The sequence below is a fragment of the Ahaetulla prasina genome, chromosome 2 (assembly GCF_028640845.1).
Source record: "Ahaetulla prasina isolate Xishuangbanna chromosome 2, ASM2864084v1, whole genome shotgun sequence".
NCBI lineage: Eukaryota > Metazoa > Chordata > Lepidosauria > Squamata > Colubridae > Ahaetulla > Ahaetulla prasina.
In genome coordinates this window covers 77,121,627-77,135,851 of record NC_080540.1, presented here as the reverse complement: position 1 = coordinate 77,135,851, position 14,225 = coordinate 77,121,627, and the positions used below count along the sequence as shown (strand labels likewise).

Here is a 14,225-nt window from a genome sequence, read left to right as displayed (position 1 = left end):
GATTAACTGAATGTCCAGTTCAGTAGTTTTTGTCATTTACACATGATGTTCATATTATGGAACTTGAACTGAAGATTCCATAATCAGATATGGCTTCTATGTTTCCTAATCCAGTTAAACACCATAATTCTGCTATGGCTAACTGATGAGCAGATATTGTGCTGTTTTTGTCTAATGTATATTCTCAAATCTGCTATCTTTTCTCACTTCATTGCTGAGGAAATTAAGCATGTCCTCCCTATGTGTTTACTTGTAACGTGTGAGGTAGCTTACTCCTTCAAGAATTGCCAGGTTTAGCATACGCTGTGGTGGCTAACTTGTTTTTGATACCCATGAGCAAATGTGTCCATGAGGCAACCAGCTGAGGGAATCATTGTGTAATCTTATGTATATTTTCACATTTAATCCAGCAAAGCCAAATTGAACTCAGACCCTGGGAAATATCCAGAAGATTATAGCCTCAAAATCCCACTTTTTAAAAAAAGGACTAATTATATATTTTGATGTTAATGTAATTAGCTAAACCTTTGGCTGCAAACTTAATTTAAACATTGAAAATCTCTCACCAGCTATAATGCTCATTGACATTATAATGCATTTAATAGTTAAATCTGTTTTTGAGTCAATGACACCATACTTTGTCTTTATGCAGGGGGCTCCATGCCAAAAGCTGATTGGGCGAGGCTCCCAAGAAGAACACAGCTAAATCAAAAGAGTAAGGTGGGCCAAGACAAACATTTTAAATACAACTACCTCCCTATAGCCATCCCCCACCTTGAAAGTAGCTAAGCAATAAACCAAGAAAGCTGACAAACTTTAAAGTGCTGAAAACGTTAAGCCTTGTAAAAGGATTTAAAGTGTGAAAAGAAAAAGTTCACCACCGTTTCTTTTTTAAATTTTTGCAGCAAACCATGCTGTCAGATTTGGTGACAATGATGAGTGGATTTCAAAGTTGCATGAAAACCATCCCAAGAGTTGCAAATACAACCTAATAAGAGTGTTTCTTGCCTCTGGTTAGAGACAGGCTTTGCGAGTCTGTTCTACTATTGTGGACATAGGAAAAGATGAATTTTCTGGAAGAAAAGCTTCACACCTGACTAGATTAGAGAGAAAAAAGTCCTGCCGGAAAAAAAAAGTCCTGCAGGAAGACCTGGAAATGAACATCAAAGGGGCAAAGAATGAAAGAGAGAGATTGGAAGGGGTGAAGGGAGAGTTCACAAAGTCACAGCGAAGGGAAAGAATACGATGCTTAATTCATTAAAAAGTTTCAGGCTATAGAATTTACGGGTGCTACATTTTACATATCCATTATAAACATCTGCGCCAAGCTTTGATTATTAGTCAATAATAAGTATATGCAACTATACATCCTACAGAACAGAGGTACCGATATTTTCAATTGCCAAGCTCCCTTTCTGGCCAGATGGTGGCATATGGTGATCAATCTGTGACTCAGAGGTGGCTAAAATGTGAGTGGTGCCCTTGTTTGTGACAGCTGTTTGCATACGCTTTCAGTCCAATGGCAAATTGCCACCATTAACATTTCCACCCAACTCATCAATTCCTATCCAGGCAGTATGAGATACTCACCTTTGGACAGGCATATTCAGTAACCACCTAATAACAAGAATATCTTTCCAGGAAAAATGAAAGAGGACAAGCTTATTGCAGTCAGTTTGGGGGGTTGGAGAAATGGAAGAGCTCATCATGATAAAAAATGGAGAAAGATCAAAAATTGTCTTTCTAACACTGTCTATTTTGTGGTTGCTGCTAACACGATGGAGTAAATGACTACAATTTTTTTTGGCAATGATTTTGAATATACATTCATATGCACAAACTTGTCCTTACCAGAGGTCGCAGGTTTGGATGTAGCAATACATATCCATTCAAGTCAATAGCAAATACATAGCCATTAGCCCCCAACTGGATGGAAAGACAAAAAAGAAAGGAAAATCCTCCTGAAGAGAAACAGATTACATCTCAAAAAGGACAGAACGGAGTTGCATCAAAGCTCCTTTACCATGATACTCTGTGTCACCCACCTCCTGCTTGTCTAACACCCAATCCAAGCAGAGAACAAAGGTACATCACATTTTCTAAATTAAAGGAGAGGATTTCAGTTTGCCTCAGGGATCATCATCAAAAGGATAAAAGATGGTTTGGGGATGAAGTAGAGAATTTAGGGAGGATATTCCTAGGAAAACTAAAACCCCTCTTCCTATCCCGCTTGGTTTTTAAATGACAGAGTCTGAGGAACACAACATCTTCCCTACTCACATTGTATCGTGGTGTCAGCTTCTTGATATCATTTAGAGCCACATCAATCCCCACAACACCCAGGATGAGCTGGTTCTGAAAATATACGAACGACAATGACAGTTTCATTCATTACATCCTTCGTTATTCTTTTATTTGAAATTGTGTAAGCCGGGATGCAGACTCTATCGATTTCTACTGTTTGTGTCTAAGGCAACCCTTTCCACTCTTTGAGCAGTCCTGACAGGGAATTCCAGTAGTTTTAATTCACCTGGAGGTCACTGATTTGGAGAAAGAGTGTGCCACGCCTACTTCCTCCATAGAATTTATTGGTCTAGTCAGTATATAACTATCAGCTCATATACTTTTACATTTTACAATTGAACGGTTCAAAAACTAGAGGTAGACAGTATGTAATTATACATGAGAAGTTAATGGAAAGATCAACATGTTTTCACAAGATGAATTTTGCTCTAGTATTTGGGAGAAGATGTGTGAATTTCCTGAAGGGGGCTGGATGCAAGGTGAGCTATGAGCTGTGAAAGAATAAGTTTCCAAAATTTCTTCTTATAGCAAGAGAAAGTGTAAAATATCACAATAGGAGTGTCTGTTAGTTTTAATGCTGAGCAGGGAGTTGGAGAACACAGAGTACCAAAATGAAACCTAGGATATATCAACCATATCTGCACCACCATGAATGAGCTTTGTCACATTTGTTCTAAGGAATCATGGTGGTGCAGTGGTTAGAATGTAGTATTGCAGGAGTTCAATCCTGACCAGCTGAAGGTTGACTCGGTCTTCCATCCTTCCAAAGTTGGTAAAATGAGGGCCCAGATTTTGGAGGGCAATATGCTGACTCGGTAAACTACTTAGAGAGGGCTGTAAAGCACTATGTCTATATAAGTCTAACTACTATTGCTGTTGATGCCTGAACTTGTCTGGTTTGGCAGTCCAGTTTAGAATAATGGGATATGTTTCTTTAGAGAAGTACAAGTGCTATGGGTCGTGGTATACCTCTTCCAAGTTTATACCTAAGCTCCAGTACAAATCTGAACTGTATGCTCTTCTCAATTGTAGGAACATTATGTCATGGTATTTTACCGACTGCATAAGCATCTCTAGGTATATTAATTTAAATATGTCACCTGAATCTAGATTATAACTTCTCTGTATATCAGTTATTAATGGCATCCCAGAATTCTCTGGAGTGGTATTTTTCTTCTAATATTCCAGCAATTCTGAAAACTGCACATAAACAACATCCAGTGAAAGGAAATCGGAAGAGAAGAATATTAGGGCTAGTCGCAACACTCCTGCCCCCACACCTCTCCAAAGGGCAAATGTACTATATTTTTGGAAGCTTCTACTACATACAGAAACAAATAAATTCATTGCCTTTTGTGCTCTGGTCAAACTGAAGGTGTACTTTGGCTCTTGACAGCAGCTCTATTGTATACATCTTTTCCATTCCATTTAGGATAACATACGGTGGTTGTTATGGCTAAGTTTCCACAACTACTGTTGCTCTGGATTAAATATCTCTTGGACTATGTGTAAATTATTATTATTATTATTATTATTATTTATTAGATTTTTATACCGCCCTTCTCCCGAAGGACTCAGGGCGGTTCACAGCCATAATAAAAATAGAACAATATACAATTAAAACAACAATTAAAAAACTTATTATATATAGGCTGAGATATAAAACAATATCCTATTAAAATTAAACTCTCTAAAAATATAAAATTATAAAATTTAAAAATCACGAAGCCAGTCCCACACAGATGAATAAATAGGTCTTGAGCTCACGGTGGAAGGTCTGAAGGTCAGGCAGTTGGCGTAATCCAGGGGGAAGTTCGTTCCAGAGGGTAGGAGCCCCCACAGAGAAGGACCTTCCCCTGGGGGCCGCCAGCCGACATTGCTTGGTGGACGGCACCCTGAGAAGCCCCTCTCTGTGTGAGTGTACGGGAAAGTAAATTGGTTTGCTTTTTCCAACAATACTAGTGAAGATCCTGTTCTCAAAGTAATTGATTATGGAATTATCAGCTGTTGATTGGGACTTTTCCTTTGTTATTATGTATGTTGGTTATTTCAAACTCTTGATACAATACTAAACTAAAATATTAAAATTAAAAATTCCATTATGTGTATGATGTGGAGAAGGTGATAGATCCTTTCAAAAATTAATTTTAGTGAATATTTTTTGTGGAATAGAAACAATATAAATTTAAAGAAAAGAAAGCAAAATAAACGTGATAAGTAAATAAGGCAGAAATAAAAGAAAAGAGACAGAAAAGAAAGATAAAGAAATGGATTCCAATTTTTACAGCAGTTATAAATGCATTTATATTTTATTCCCTCTCTTTAAGGTTACAAAACCATTGGAAAAGCAAGAGAGATCCGGAAGCAGAGGTGGGTTTCAGCAGGCTCTGACCAGTTCTGCACAACCAGTAGCATAAATTTTGAGTAATTTGGAGCAGGGGTCTCCAACCTTGGTCCCTTTTAAGATTTGTGGACTTCAACTCCCAGAGTCCCTCAGCCAGCAAAGCAAAGCTGGCTGAGGAACTCTGGGAGTTGAAGTCCACAAGTCTTAAAGGGACCAAGGTTGGAGACCCTGGTTTGGAGAACCGGTAAATACCACCTCTGAGTGGCCCTGCCCCATCTATTCTCTGCCTCCTGAGTCCAAGCTAATCGGTAGGAAATGGGGATTTTGCAGTAACCTACCCCTGGATTGGGGAGGGAATGAAGATTTTACAGTATCCTTCCCCTGGAGTGGGGTGGGAATGAAGATTTTACAGTATCCTTCTCCTGCCATGCCCACCAAGCCACGCCATGCCCACCAAGCCACGCCATGCCCACCAAGCCACACCCACAGAACTGGTAATAAATTTTTTTGAAAACCACCACTTCCTCGAATACTAGATGCCTAAAAAAGCTGGGGAAGATTGTTGCACCCCCTTCCTATATGAACGTTGATAGAAATATCTAATTGCACCTACCAATTTCAATGTCCTTCAGTAATATTCTATCAGAGGTTTGCAAGGCAGAGGCAGAGAAAAATGCAGTCTGGAAATGAATTTCTTACTTGTACTGTTCTCCCTTTCAGTGGTACAAGTTAGCCAGGCTTGGCCTGGTTTGTAGCTCAAATTCAAAAGGAATATCTGATTCTCAGCATTGTGCTTCAAGGGGACTGGACATCTTGCACTTAGGTTTTCTGAGTTATGGCATAAAACATGTTAATCCTGGGAGCCATACCACAGTACTGGAGAAACCAGGCCCTTTCCAATGACTGATGTAAATGCATAGCCGGCCTTTATTGGGTTCTTCTAAAGAAAAGTACCTTTTTTTCCCTTAAAACAGACACCTGCAAGAAGCCACCGTATCAACGACTAAATGGCGCAGCATGGGATGCTCATTTCAATGGAGCTGCCATGCTGCTTTATGAGGCCATAACCAGGCTCCCTGGAGAATAAATGGCTTGGTCTTTGGCCCTGTCACTTACCTAGTTGGGAAACAGATCATTGCCCGCTTAAAAGCAAGCTGACATAGAATGCCATGGCAGATCTATTGCTGCTAATAAATCTAAACAACTAGGGATGTAGGAGCATAAGGCAGATGAGACAGATTGCTATAGACATGCTGTGAATCTACCCACTGGGGAGAAAAAGAAATGTGTGATCTACTTAGTGGCACTTATTCGCCTGGCAATATAAGGTGATAGAATATATAGCCACTGCATTTGTTGATGCTGCATTAATAAAATTAATGATAATATTATCTGTCATTATTACATGCTCTTTTGGGCTCCCCATGAGAGGCCACAGAGCCAGGTTTTGACTCGTTTTGGGAAGACTAGGAGAGTGGGGGCCGTCTCATCTCTGTGTGTATGTGTGGGGGAATATTTCACAGGGTGGAGCCAACAGCAGAGAAAGTTCTCTTCCTGCCATTTGGAGTTCTTTAACTGATGGTGTCTACAACATACCTTCCTTGCTTGACAGGGTGGGATGGGACAATGTAATGGGACAAAAATGGCTATGTGGGTAACCTGGCTCCATGCCGTGTAGGGTTTTATAGGTCATAACCAACACCTTGAACTGAAGCCAGAAGCAGACTGGGACCAAATGTGTCCTCCTTTGGGCGACTAAAATTGTCCATGTGGCTGTATTTTGTAGTAGGTGAAGCGTCTGGATACTTTTCAAGAGTAGCTCCATGTACAACATGTTGCAATAGTCCAAAGGAGAGATGATCAGGGCATGAGGGACCAAGTAGACAGCCTCCATATTCAGGAAAGGGCCTGTTGTGACCCAGGTTCTTGGACTCGGACTCCTGGACTCGGATGATTCAGAAAGTGAGGGAGAAGACCTGGCAAGGCCTGCTTCTCCTGGGCCCTCTCCCTCCCTGGCACCCACCCAAAGGGAGGAGGAGGGGCCGGCAAGGCCTGATTCTCCCGGGCCTTCTTCTGATTTGGCAACGCCCCAAGAACAATTTTGGCTTGATGCAAGACTGCGCAGACGTGACTGGCGCGTGCAGCAGAGGAGGCGTTGGGACAAAGTCAAAGAATGATGAGTCACGCAGTGACATCTACAGAGGCTATAAAAGCAGGAGGCGGAACTTCCTGGTTTTTTGTCTTGGACAAAGCAGTGAATTTGCGCGGGCAAACTGTTTCAATGGAGGGAAAAATATCTTAGTAAGTAACTCCGGCCTTATCTATAATTTCCTCATTATCTCCAGAGACTTGGCAGGCCCGTGGGTAGACGTGGCCAGAACATTTATCTATGTAAATAAACTAGAAAAGAAGGCCTTTGACTGACTCTTTGTTGGGAGTATTGGGGGAGGGAAACAGAACAGGGCCTTATTTGTTTTACACATTGATAAACAATGACAGGAATTGCAAACTGATGACACAGATGGCTACGTTGACCATCCCTGATGAGGCTTTAGTTTTACATATCCAATAATTAATTTGGGTCCAAGTGTATTTTTAACACATCATTACTTGCTCCCTATAATGTCATGGTTTTAGAAGATTCTCTTCCATGGGATGCCAGAGGAGAGCCAGTAAAATAGGCATAAATTATTACTCATGAAAAATATCCTAAAAAATATATAAATTCATTCCATTCATCATTTCAACAATTAACTCTAAGTTTGATAGCAATAGCAATAGCATTTAGGCCTATATAGGATCTCTCCTGTTTCAATAATACATGATTTTGGCTTTTCCCTCAATAAACAAAATGCATCACATACCAAACATATTCTAAGAAGCATCTCAAAGAGGTCAATTTCAGTTCAGTATAAATTTAATAAATATGATTAAACTCTTCCCATTTAAATAAAAAATAAGCTTATATTAATGATGAAATAAGCATAATTGTGTTCAGTAATCAAATGTATGGAATCATCAAGATATTTGTCAAAACAGGTTTGGTGTGAAAGGATAATTTAGTTTACCAGCAATGTAAATGAATGAAATGGGAGAGTTTTTTCTTACTTGGTTGTAACAATATTCCTTCACATGTTTTGAAGACAGATTTAACATCATTTATATGCTTTAACATCCCCTCCTCATACCTGCCCCTAAACTGTGATTATAAATGTTTAGGACAATTTCTTGGTGTATTATTTTTGCCTGTTTGGTGTATTATTTTTTTCTTTATTTCCTGTACTGCGGTACCAATTCATGTACCATATGTAAGAGAATGTTCTCCATTATTTGCTGTTATATGATATAGCTTCAAAATGATATTATGGGATATTACTGAGTATGTTTTAAAAAAGAAACACTTCTGTTTACAGTTCTATTATACAAAAATGTTTGGGAATCTAACTGTATTCTTTTTAGTGTATGAATATTGGAAAAGAACATAGTTGGTTGCTGGCTGGCTTACTATAAGTACTCTAAGTGGAATCTTAGGAAAATTGGCAGCGTCTCTATCCCAGTCTTCTCCAATCTGGTGCCCTCCATGTGTGCTGAACTATGACCCCCAGAATTCTCAAGTTATATCTAGTAAGCACCCCATTGGGAAAGGCTGTTGTATCTGTTTAGAATCTCATTCTTTGTCTGTCCATCTATCCATCTCACTAAATATATCAAGATGATCTGATAACAATTTAAAACCAATTTCAGGAAAAAAATGATTTTCAGTTGAGGATGCTACTTGGCTGAAAATCAAAGAATAAATCAAAGGAATATTGTGGATTCTCTGCGGAGCAGTTGTACAAAGCAAAGGGGATGAGGGCATAACAGCCAGAACCCAATATGATTTTGGTGGCAGCTTCTTGCAAAATAAGAACATACCTTCCATTCACCGCTCCCACGAGACTGACCATCATCAGTGAGGTTAAATACAGGCAGAGTGCCTGTTACCACTAAACCCAGACCCTAAAAAAGTAACAACAACAATAGTAAAATATGGCATTATCTGTAAGGCCAATTCAGAATTATAATACATTTCTAACTCATAATATTGAAGAGTGGAGCCGTTTGATCAGGAAGAAAATGGGGAGAAGAAACCATCTCAAGAATAACAGGTCTGGGAATCTGAAGGGATATGGAACACTAAATGTATTTATCTAATCTGAACCATATTACAATGTATGAATCACACAAGCAAATGAAAGTGGGGAAAAAAATCTGGTTGCAATATTTCATAAAGCTGTTTTCCTTACTAAAGCGTCCTGATAGACATTGGTCCACTGAACCTGCTTTGCTTTGTTTCCGGCCAAGACCATGGGCCTTCCTAGGACATTGAGATATTCCTGCAGGAAACAGAAGGAGACTAAAACTAACAACACATAACATGCATTCATCCAGAAACATGAAATATAGCAATATGTGTATATCATAGCATCAGTTGTACAGCAAGCTCACACCAGCGTATCTTTGAGGATTTATTCATTCGACAATTTTTAGCAGCTTTCAGATTGAGAAACAGCAGATTCCTCAAATGCCCAAAGCTATTTTTCTTCCAGCTGAAACAATCCAGATGTGCTGAACTACAACTTGAATACACTTTTATCAGCTGGAAAATATAATTATTGCAGTCCAGCAGACATTAGAGACACATGTTGAAGAAGACTGCCTAAGCAATCTATTTTGTCAAAATATTTATTCAGTCAATCTAACAGTTGTACCTTTAGCTAATGGCTCAATTTAATCTAGTTATCACTAAGCATGGAAGCCAGGCTTGTTTCAGCTCATCTCCAGCACATGGCAGCTTCATATGTTTCTACTGCATTAGGTCCAAGCCAAGTTGTACCTGCACTGAAACTGCTTGGACTTCATCATAAAACTAGTGCCAATTATATAAGATCTGTCTCTAAGTTTTATCATTGTGATTTATATGGATTACGCTTTTGTCTTGGGTTTTAAAAAATGTAGCTACAGGTTCCATTAAAAGTATTTCAAAACTAATGACTTATAGTATTTACTCATTATGATAACCTTTAAACATAATTTGAAAAATTAATTTTAGAGTATTTTTAATTGTGATATGATATTGTCATTTATTACTGTTTTATTATTGTCCAACTGCTGCAGGCTGGCATTGCTGGGGAGGATTCAGATAAAAAGTTGAAAAACAAACAAAAAGATAGATAAAATATCTCAATCCACATAGTAGAATAAGCATTCATATTAAAAAAAAAACCTGTTTGAAAGATATGCTATCAAAAACTTTTTTTCCCCATAAAGGGGAAAAATCAGACCATTGGTCTCTGTGGAGAAAAAATATGAGTTTTTCTATTGAATGTAAAAGCTGGGGAGAGATATGCAATATAGAATTATTAATATCAGCAAAATTTTAAAAATGCCATATAAATAGTGCCAGTGGTGGGATTCAAATAATTTAACAACTGGTTCTCTGCCTTAATGATTTCTTCCAACAACCAATTCACCAAACTGTTCAGAAAGTTAACAACCGGTTCTCCTGAAGTGGTGCGAACTGGCTAAATCCCACCACTGAATAGTGCTATATATAGATGAAGTTGAACCTTATTAATTCATCTATTTTACAATTAAGAGGCTTTGATGAAATATTTCTTTGAAAAATATGCTAAGATTAGCCCCAAATCTTGGATCAAGACACTCAGAATGATCTCAGATATAATAATCTCACAGATGTATTGAATTCTATGTTTCTACTAACTACCCCCCCCTTTTTTTTTTACAAAATAATGACCAACCCTTTGCGAAAAACATTTTTTTCCAGTTGTAAGCCATTCTTTGGGAAGTAGTTTAATGTTTGGAGGCACATGATAAGTCATGATAACATGAATTTGGATGAGTCACTCTATGGGGGAAAAATCATGATTTTATTGCATTAGTTATTGGGCAAGAAATATTATGTTCATTTCAATGGTAAAGATGGACTTGCTCACTTTTGCATAATTCCTGACGTACAGAAGGAGGTGGAGGGGAGAGAAAAAGCATCCCCTTGCCTTGCATCAGATACTCTTCTTCAAATACTGCAGCTTGCAAAATCCCCAGCAGGTTCTTAAATGGCTTTTGACGCTGTTGTCTCCCAGCGGTCACACTGAGGTAAAGGTCACAGCCCAACTGCTCTTTCCCTTCAACTCTATAGTTTGTAAATCCCTCGTCCACTCCTGCAACTTCCTTCTCTCTGCTCCCTCCCCCCCTTTCCCTCCATTGTACATTCCTCCTACAGAGGGCAAATCAGAGCTTTGTGCAGTATCTTCATGCTCTCCTGACATCATTACTCCTCTTTTGAATGGCAAACACTGCAGTATGAACTCAGTAGGAACACAGAACCTTGTGTAACAGCTATGATGATACAGGGCTCCAGAACTGTCACCCTGCTTTGCATTCAGCATGCTTCTGCATCAAATTGGCAAGCCGGTTTGGAAACATTTCTTGGGAAGGAACTCTTGAACAACTGTTAATTAATTGTCTCACAACCAATATTTTGAGAAATGATGACCTATGTATACAGAGGCATGCTGCCATTGAAAGTACCATCGACAGCCTTTTTGGAAAAAAACTTAAGAGGGAGAGCTAGAACATGGAGAAAAGATTGTTTTATTACATTTTAAAACTGTTTTTTAAATTCCCAGCAGAGGTCCAGCTGCTTTACATCCATGCTACCATTTCTGCTGTTTTAAGAAATTGACCAGATGAACTGTATTTTAGTGGAGTGGTGCCTCGACGATTTTGCAGCCAGCCCTGATTGTGAAAGCTCTGATAATTTAAGCACCAAACAAAATGATAGACAAGAAGAGGGAACACTGCTTGGATGCATTTTTATACCTGACTGACCAATGTACTCTCTAGCTTACCAATGATTTTGAAATCTAGGACTATGAGTTGGTGTGAATCTATTTTGTATATATTAAAAAAATGGGTGTCTTCAAGTCAGTATTTGATTCCTGTCAAATACCTGAACTAGTCCTTGCTTTTTTCTTTGCAAGTTTTTCAGAAATGCTTTACCATTTTCTCCAGTAAGTCACTGACTCAGATAATCCAGCTGGCTTCCTGCTTAAAGCAAGACTAGAATCCACAGTCTCCTACTTTCTAGCCTAGTGCCTTAACCACAACATCAGATTGGCTCTCTTTTAGAGATAGGCAGCAATAATAATGCTGAAAAACTCCTCAAGAATTTCACTGTTTTTGATGACATTTTTTTCAGCAGATCTTCCTGCAAGCCACTGGGCAAATAGACACCCACTAAGATGAGTTCTGAAAAGTAGGGATAAGAAAGGGACATTAGCAATTTATTTTATTTCCTTTTTCTATGGAGAATATGTGAGCCGGTGGTATTTGTTACTTCACAGTGGGTGATCGCAGAACCATGATAGAATGACATGCTTTGATCTCTCCTATTTGGTTAGCTGGGGGGTGAGCATAAATTGGCATATGATGTTCTGACTCTTCTCTGCATTTGTTGAAAAGGTGAAGTTAATTACAGATCAGAGTCCAATTCTTTTATGATGAACTTGGATGGAAACATTGGTTTTGCAAATATGTCTTGAGTTGGCAGTGTAGAAGCAGAATTACTGAAAGACAGTTTAGAGTGTAGTGATGAAAAAAATGGCAGCCTACCATAGTTCTTAATATTCAATAAATACAGCAGGGGTGCAATGCTCCCGGTTCAGACCGGATCGACTGATCCAGAAGCGATGGCAGCGGTGGTTCAGAGAACTGGTAGCAAAAATCCCTGCCCTCCCCACCCATGCCCACCCACCCAACCGTCCGGTTGCCTGCTTGCTGCTTCTTTTGGCCGAATAGGTTGTAAAAAATGCTTTTAAAAATATTTTAAAAAGATCGCGCACCACAGCTGATCACCCCCTCCTACGCACTGTTCTACTTACCCCATGCCTCCTTTTGGCAAGCCCTGCGTGCATGTGTGTGCGCACCTCGCATTTAGCGCATGGGATGCACTGCGCATGTGCAGCACACGTTTGGCATACAGCGTGCATGCTCAGCCAGCGAACCACTAGTAAATTGGTTCAGATTTCAGCACTGAAATACAGTCTTTAATGAGGACATCTCTGAATTTCAATGTTAAATTTAATTTCATGATTTCATACAGGATTTAAGGATTTCTGCACGAATGATTTCTATCATTGGGGAAGCTGAATTTGGTTTAATCCACAATACTAGTAATGAAAAGCATCTACTTCTACAAGCGAAAGTAGGAATGGAAATAAGTAATATATGCTTCTGGAAAATGATATAACTTTCAAATGAATCCATCTTATGATACCAATGAAAACAAAACCCTACAAATAATAATCAAAGACCAGCTGTCTATGATTCATGTGCCTTACAGAACACATGAAACAGTGAATATTTCTATCATAACTGAGGCCCTCTTGGCTATGTTAGACTGAGCTTAAATAAGACAGGATACAGAGTTTCAGATGGGCAATTAAAACAACTTCCTTTATCTCCATCTATTTGAACTGCTTAAAAAAACCTATACTTGCTGCAAAAAATGCCCTCATGAAAAGAACATCTGAGCATGCATGAATTTCATTGTATATTTGCATGCTGGGAAGTACTTACGACTTCTCACTGTATGTGCACATAAAGAAACAGATTTCTGCGCATGCCTTATCTAATGGTAATCTAAATGCAGGCTGCGGCTTCATTCTAGTAGTGGAAATCAGAATCCCCCCCAATACTCTGCATTTCAGTGTGACACCAATGTAAACAAGGGAGGAGGAGTAATGGCACGATTCCTTCAGCTTCCTTTCCTGAGTTCTTCAGCTTGTAGAGAAAGACGGATTCTATTAAATACATTGGAACTGAAAAATCAGAAAGCTACCAGAAGAGGAGCAAACAGAGGCAGAGAGTTGAACCCTTTATGAACACGCATTGGATTCTGTCCTTTTTGTGAATTCTGCAGGAGTGATGGTGAGCAACGGGGGGAGGAAATGGTGGGAAGAAATAGGGTAGACGACAATGGAGGGGTGTGGAGAAATGGCACCAGCAATTCCATATGCTGAAAGCCGCATTGATTGCCAGTTAGTCTTGCTAAGCACAATACTGTAAGGGATAGCATGTTCCAGTCAGTCCTTACTGTCAGTATGAAGGAAACACACACTTTCTCCAAATCAATTAACCTTCCCTGCAGGTTGCCATGGAGAAGCGTGGCAGGCAAGAATTTCAGCCTGAAGCATCAAAAGAATGTATGTATTATTTCCGGATGATGTAGTACAAGGGAGGGAGAAAGGGGTGAAAAGACAAAATGGAGTGGGGGTGATGAAGAAAAGATATAGGCAGAAAGTGAGAGAGGAGGAGGAAGAAGAAAACCAGTGGTAGAAATAGAATTACTGAAAAACACTTTGGAGAAGAGTAGCAATCAATAGAGATCTGAGCTACAAATTCACTGAAGGTCATATTCATGTAGCCTAAATTCATTATTATGGCAGGAAAGTTATCCTCCCACCTCCATGCATTAAATCATGGAAAGATTTATTTACTGCAGTTCTTCAAGGAC

The 14,225-nt window shown here is 39.1% G+C and overlaps 1 protein-coding gene across 3 annotated transcripts in view; it reads right to left on the bottom strand.

Moving 5' to 3' along the window:
* CACNA2D2 (calcium voltage-gated channel auxiliary subunit alpha2delta 2) overlaps positions 1 to 14,225 on the bottom strand; it is a 663,083-nt gene that overhangs the window by 48,990 nt on the left and 599,868 nt on the right. For all 3 annotated transcript variants that reach the window (XM_058167293.1, XM_058167292.1, XM_058167291.1), the window contains exons 14-17: positions 8,935 to 9,024; positions 8,564 to 8,647; positions 2,281 to 2,355; positions 1,852 to 1,926 (exon numbers count right to left, since the gene is read on the bottom strand). In XM_058167293.1, the coding sequence (XP_058023276.1) occupies positions 1,852 to 1,926; positions 2,281 to 2,355; positions 8,564 to 8,647; positions 8,935 to 9,024 (324 nt within the window). The remainder of the gene's footprint in view (positions 1 to 1,851; positions 1,927 to 2,280; positions 2,356 to 8,563; positions 8,648 to 8,934; positions 9,025 to 14,225) is intronic.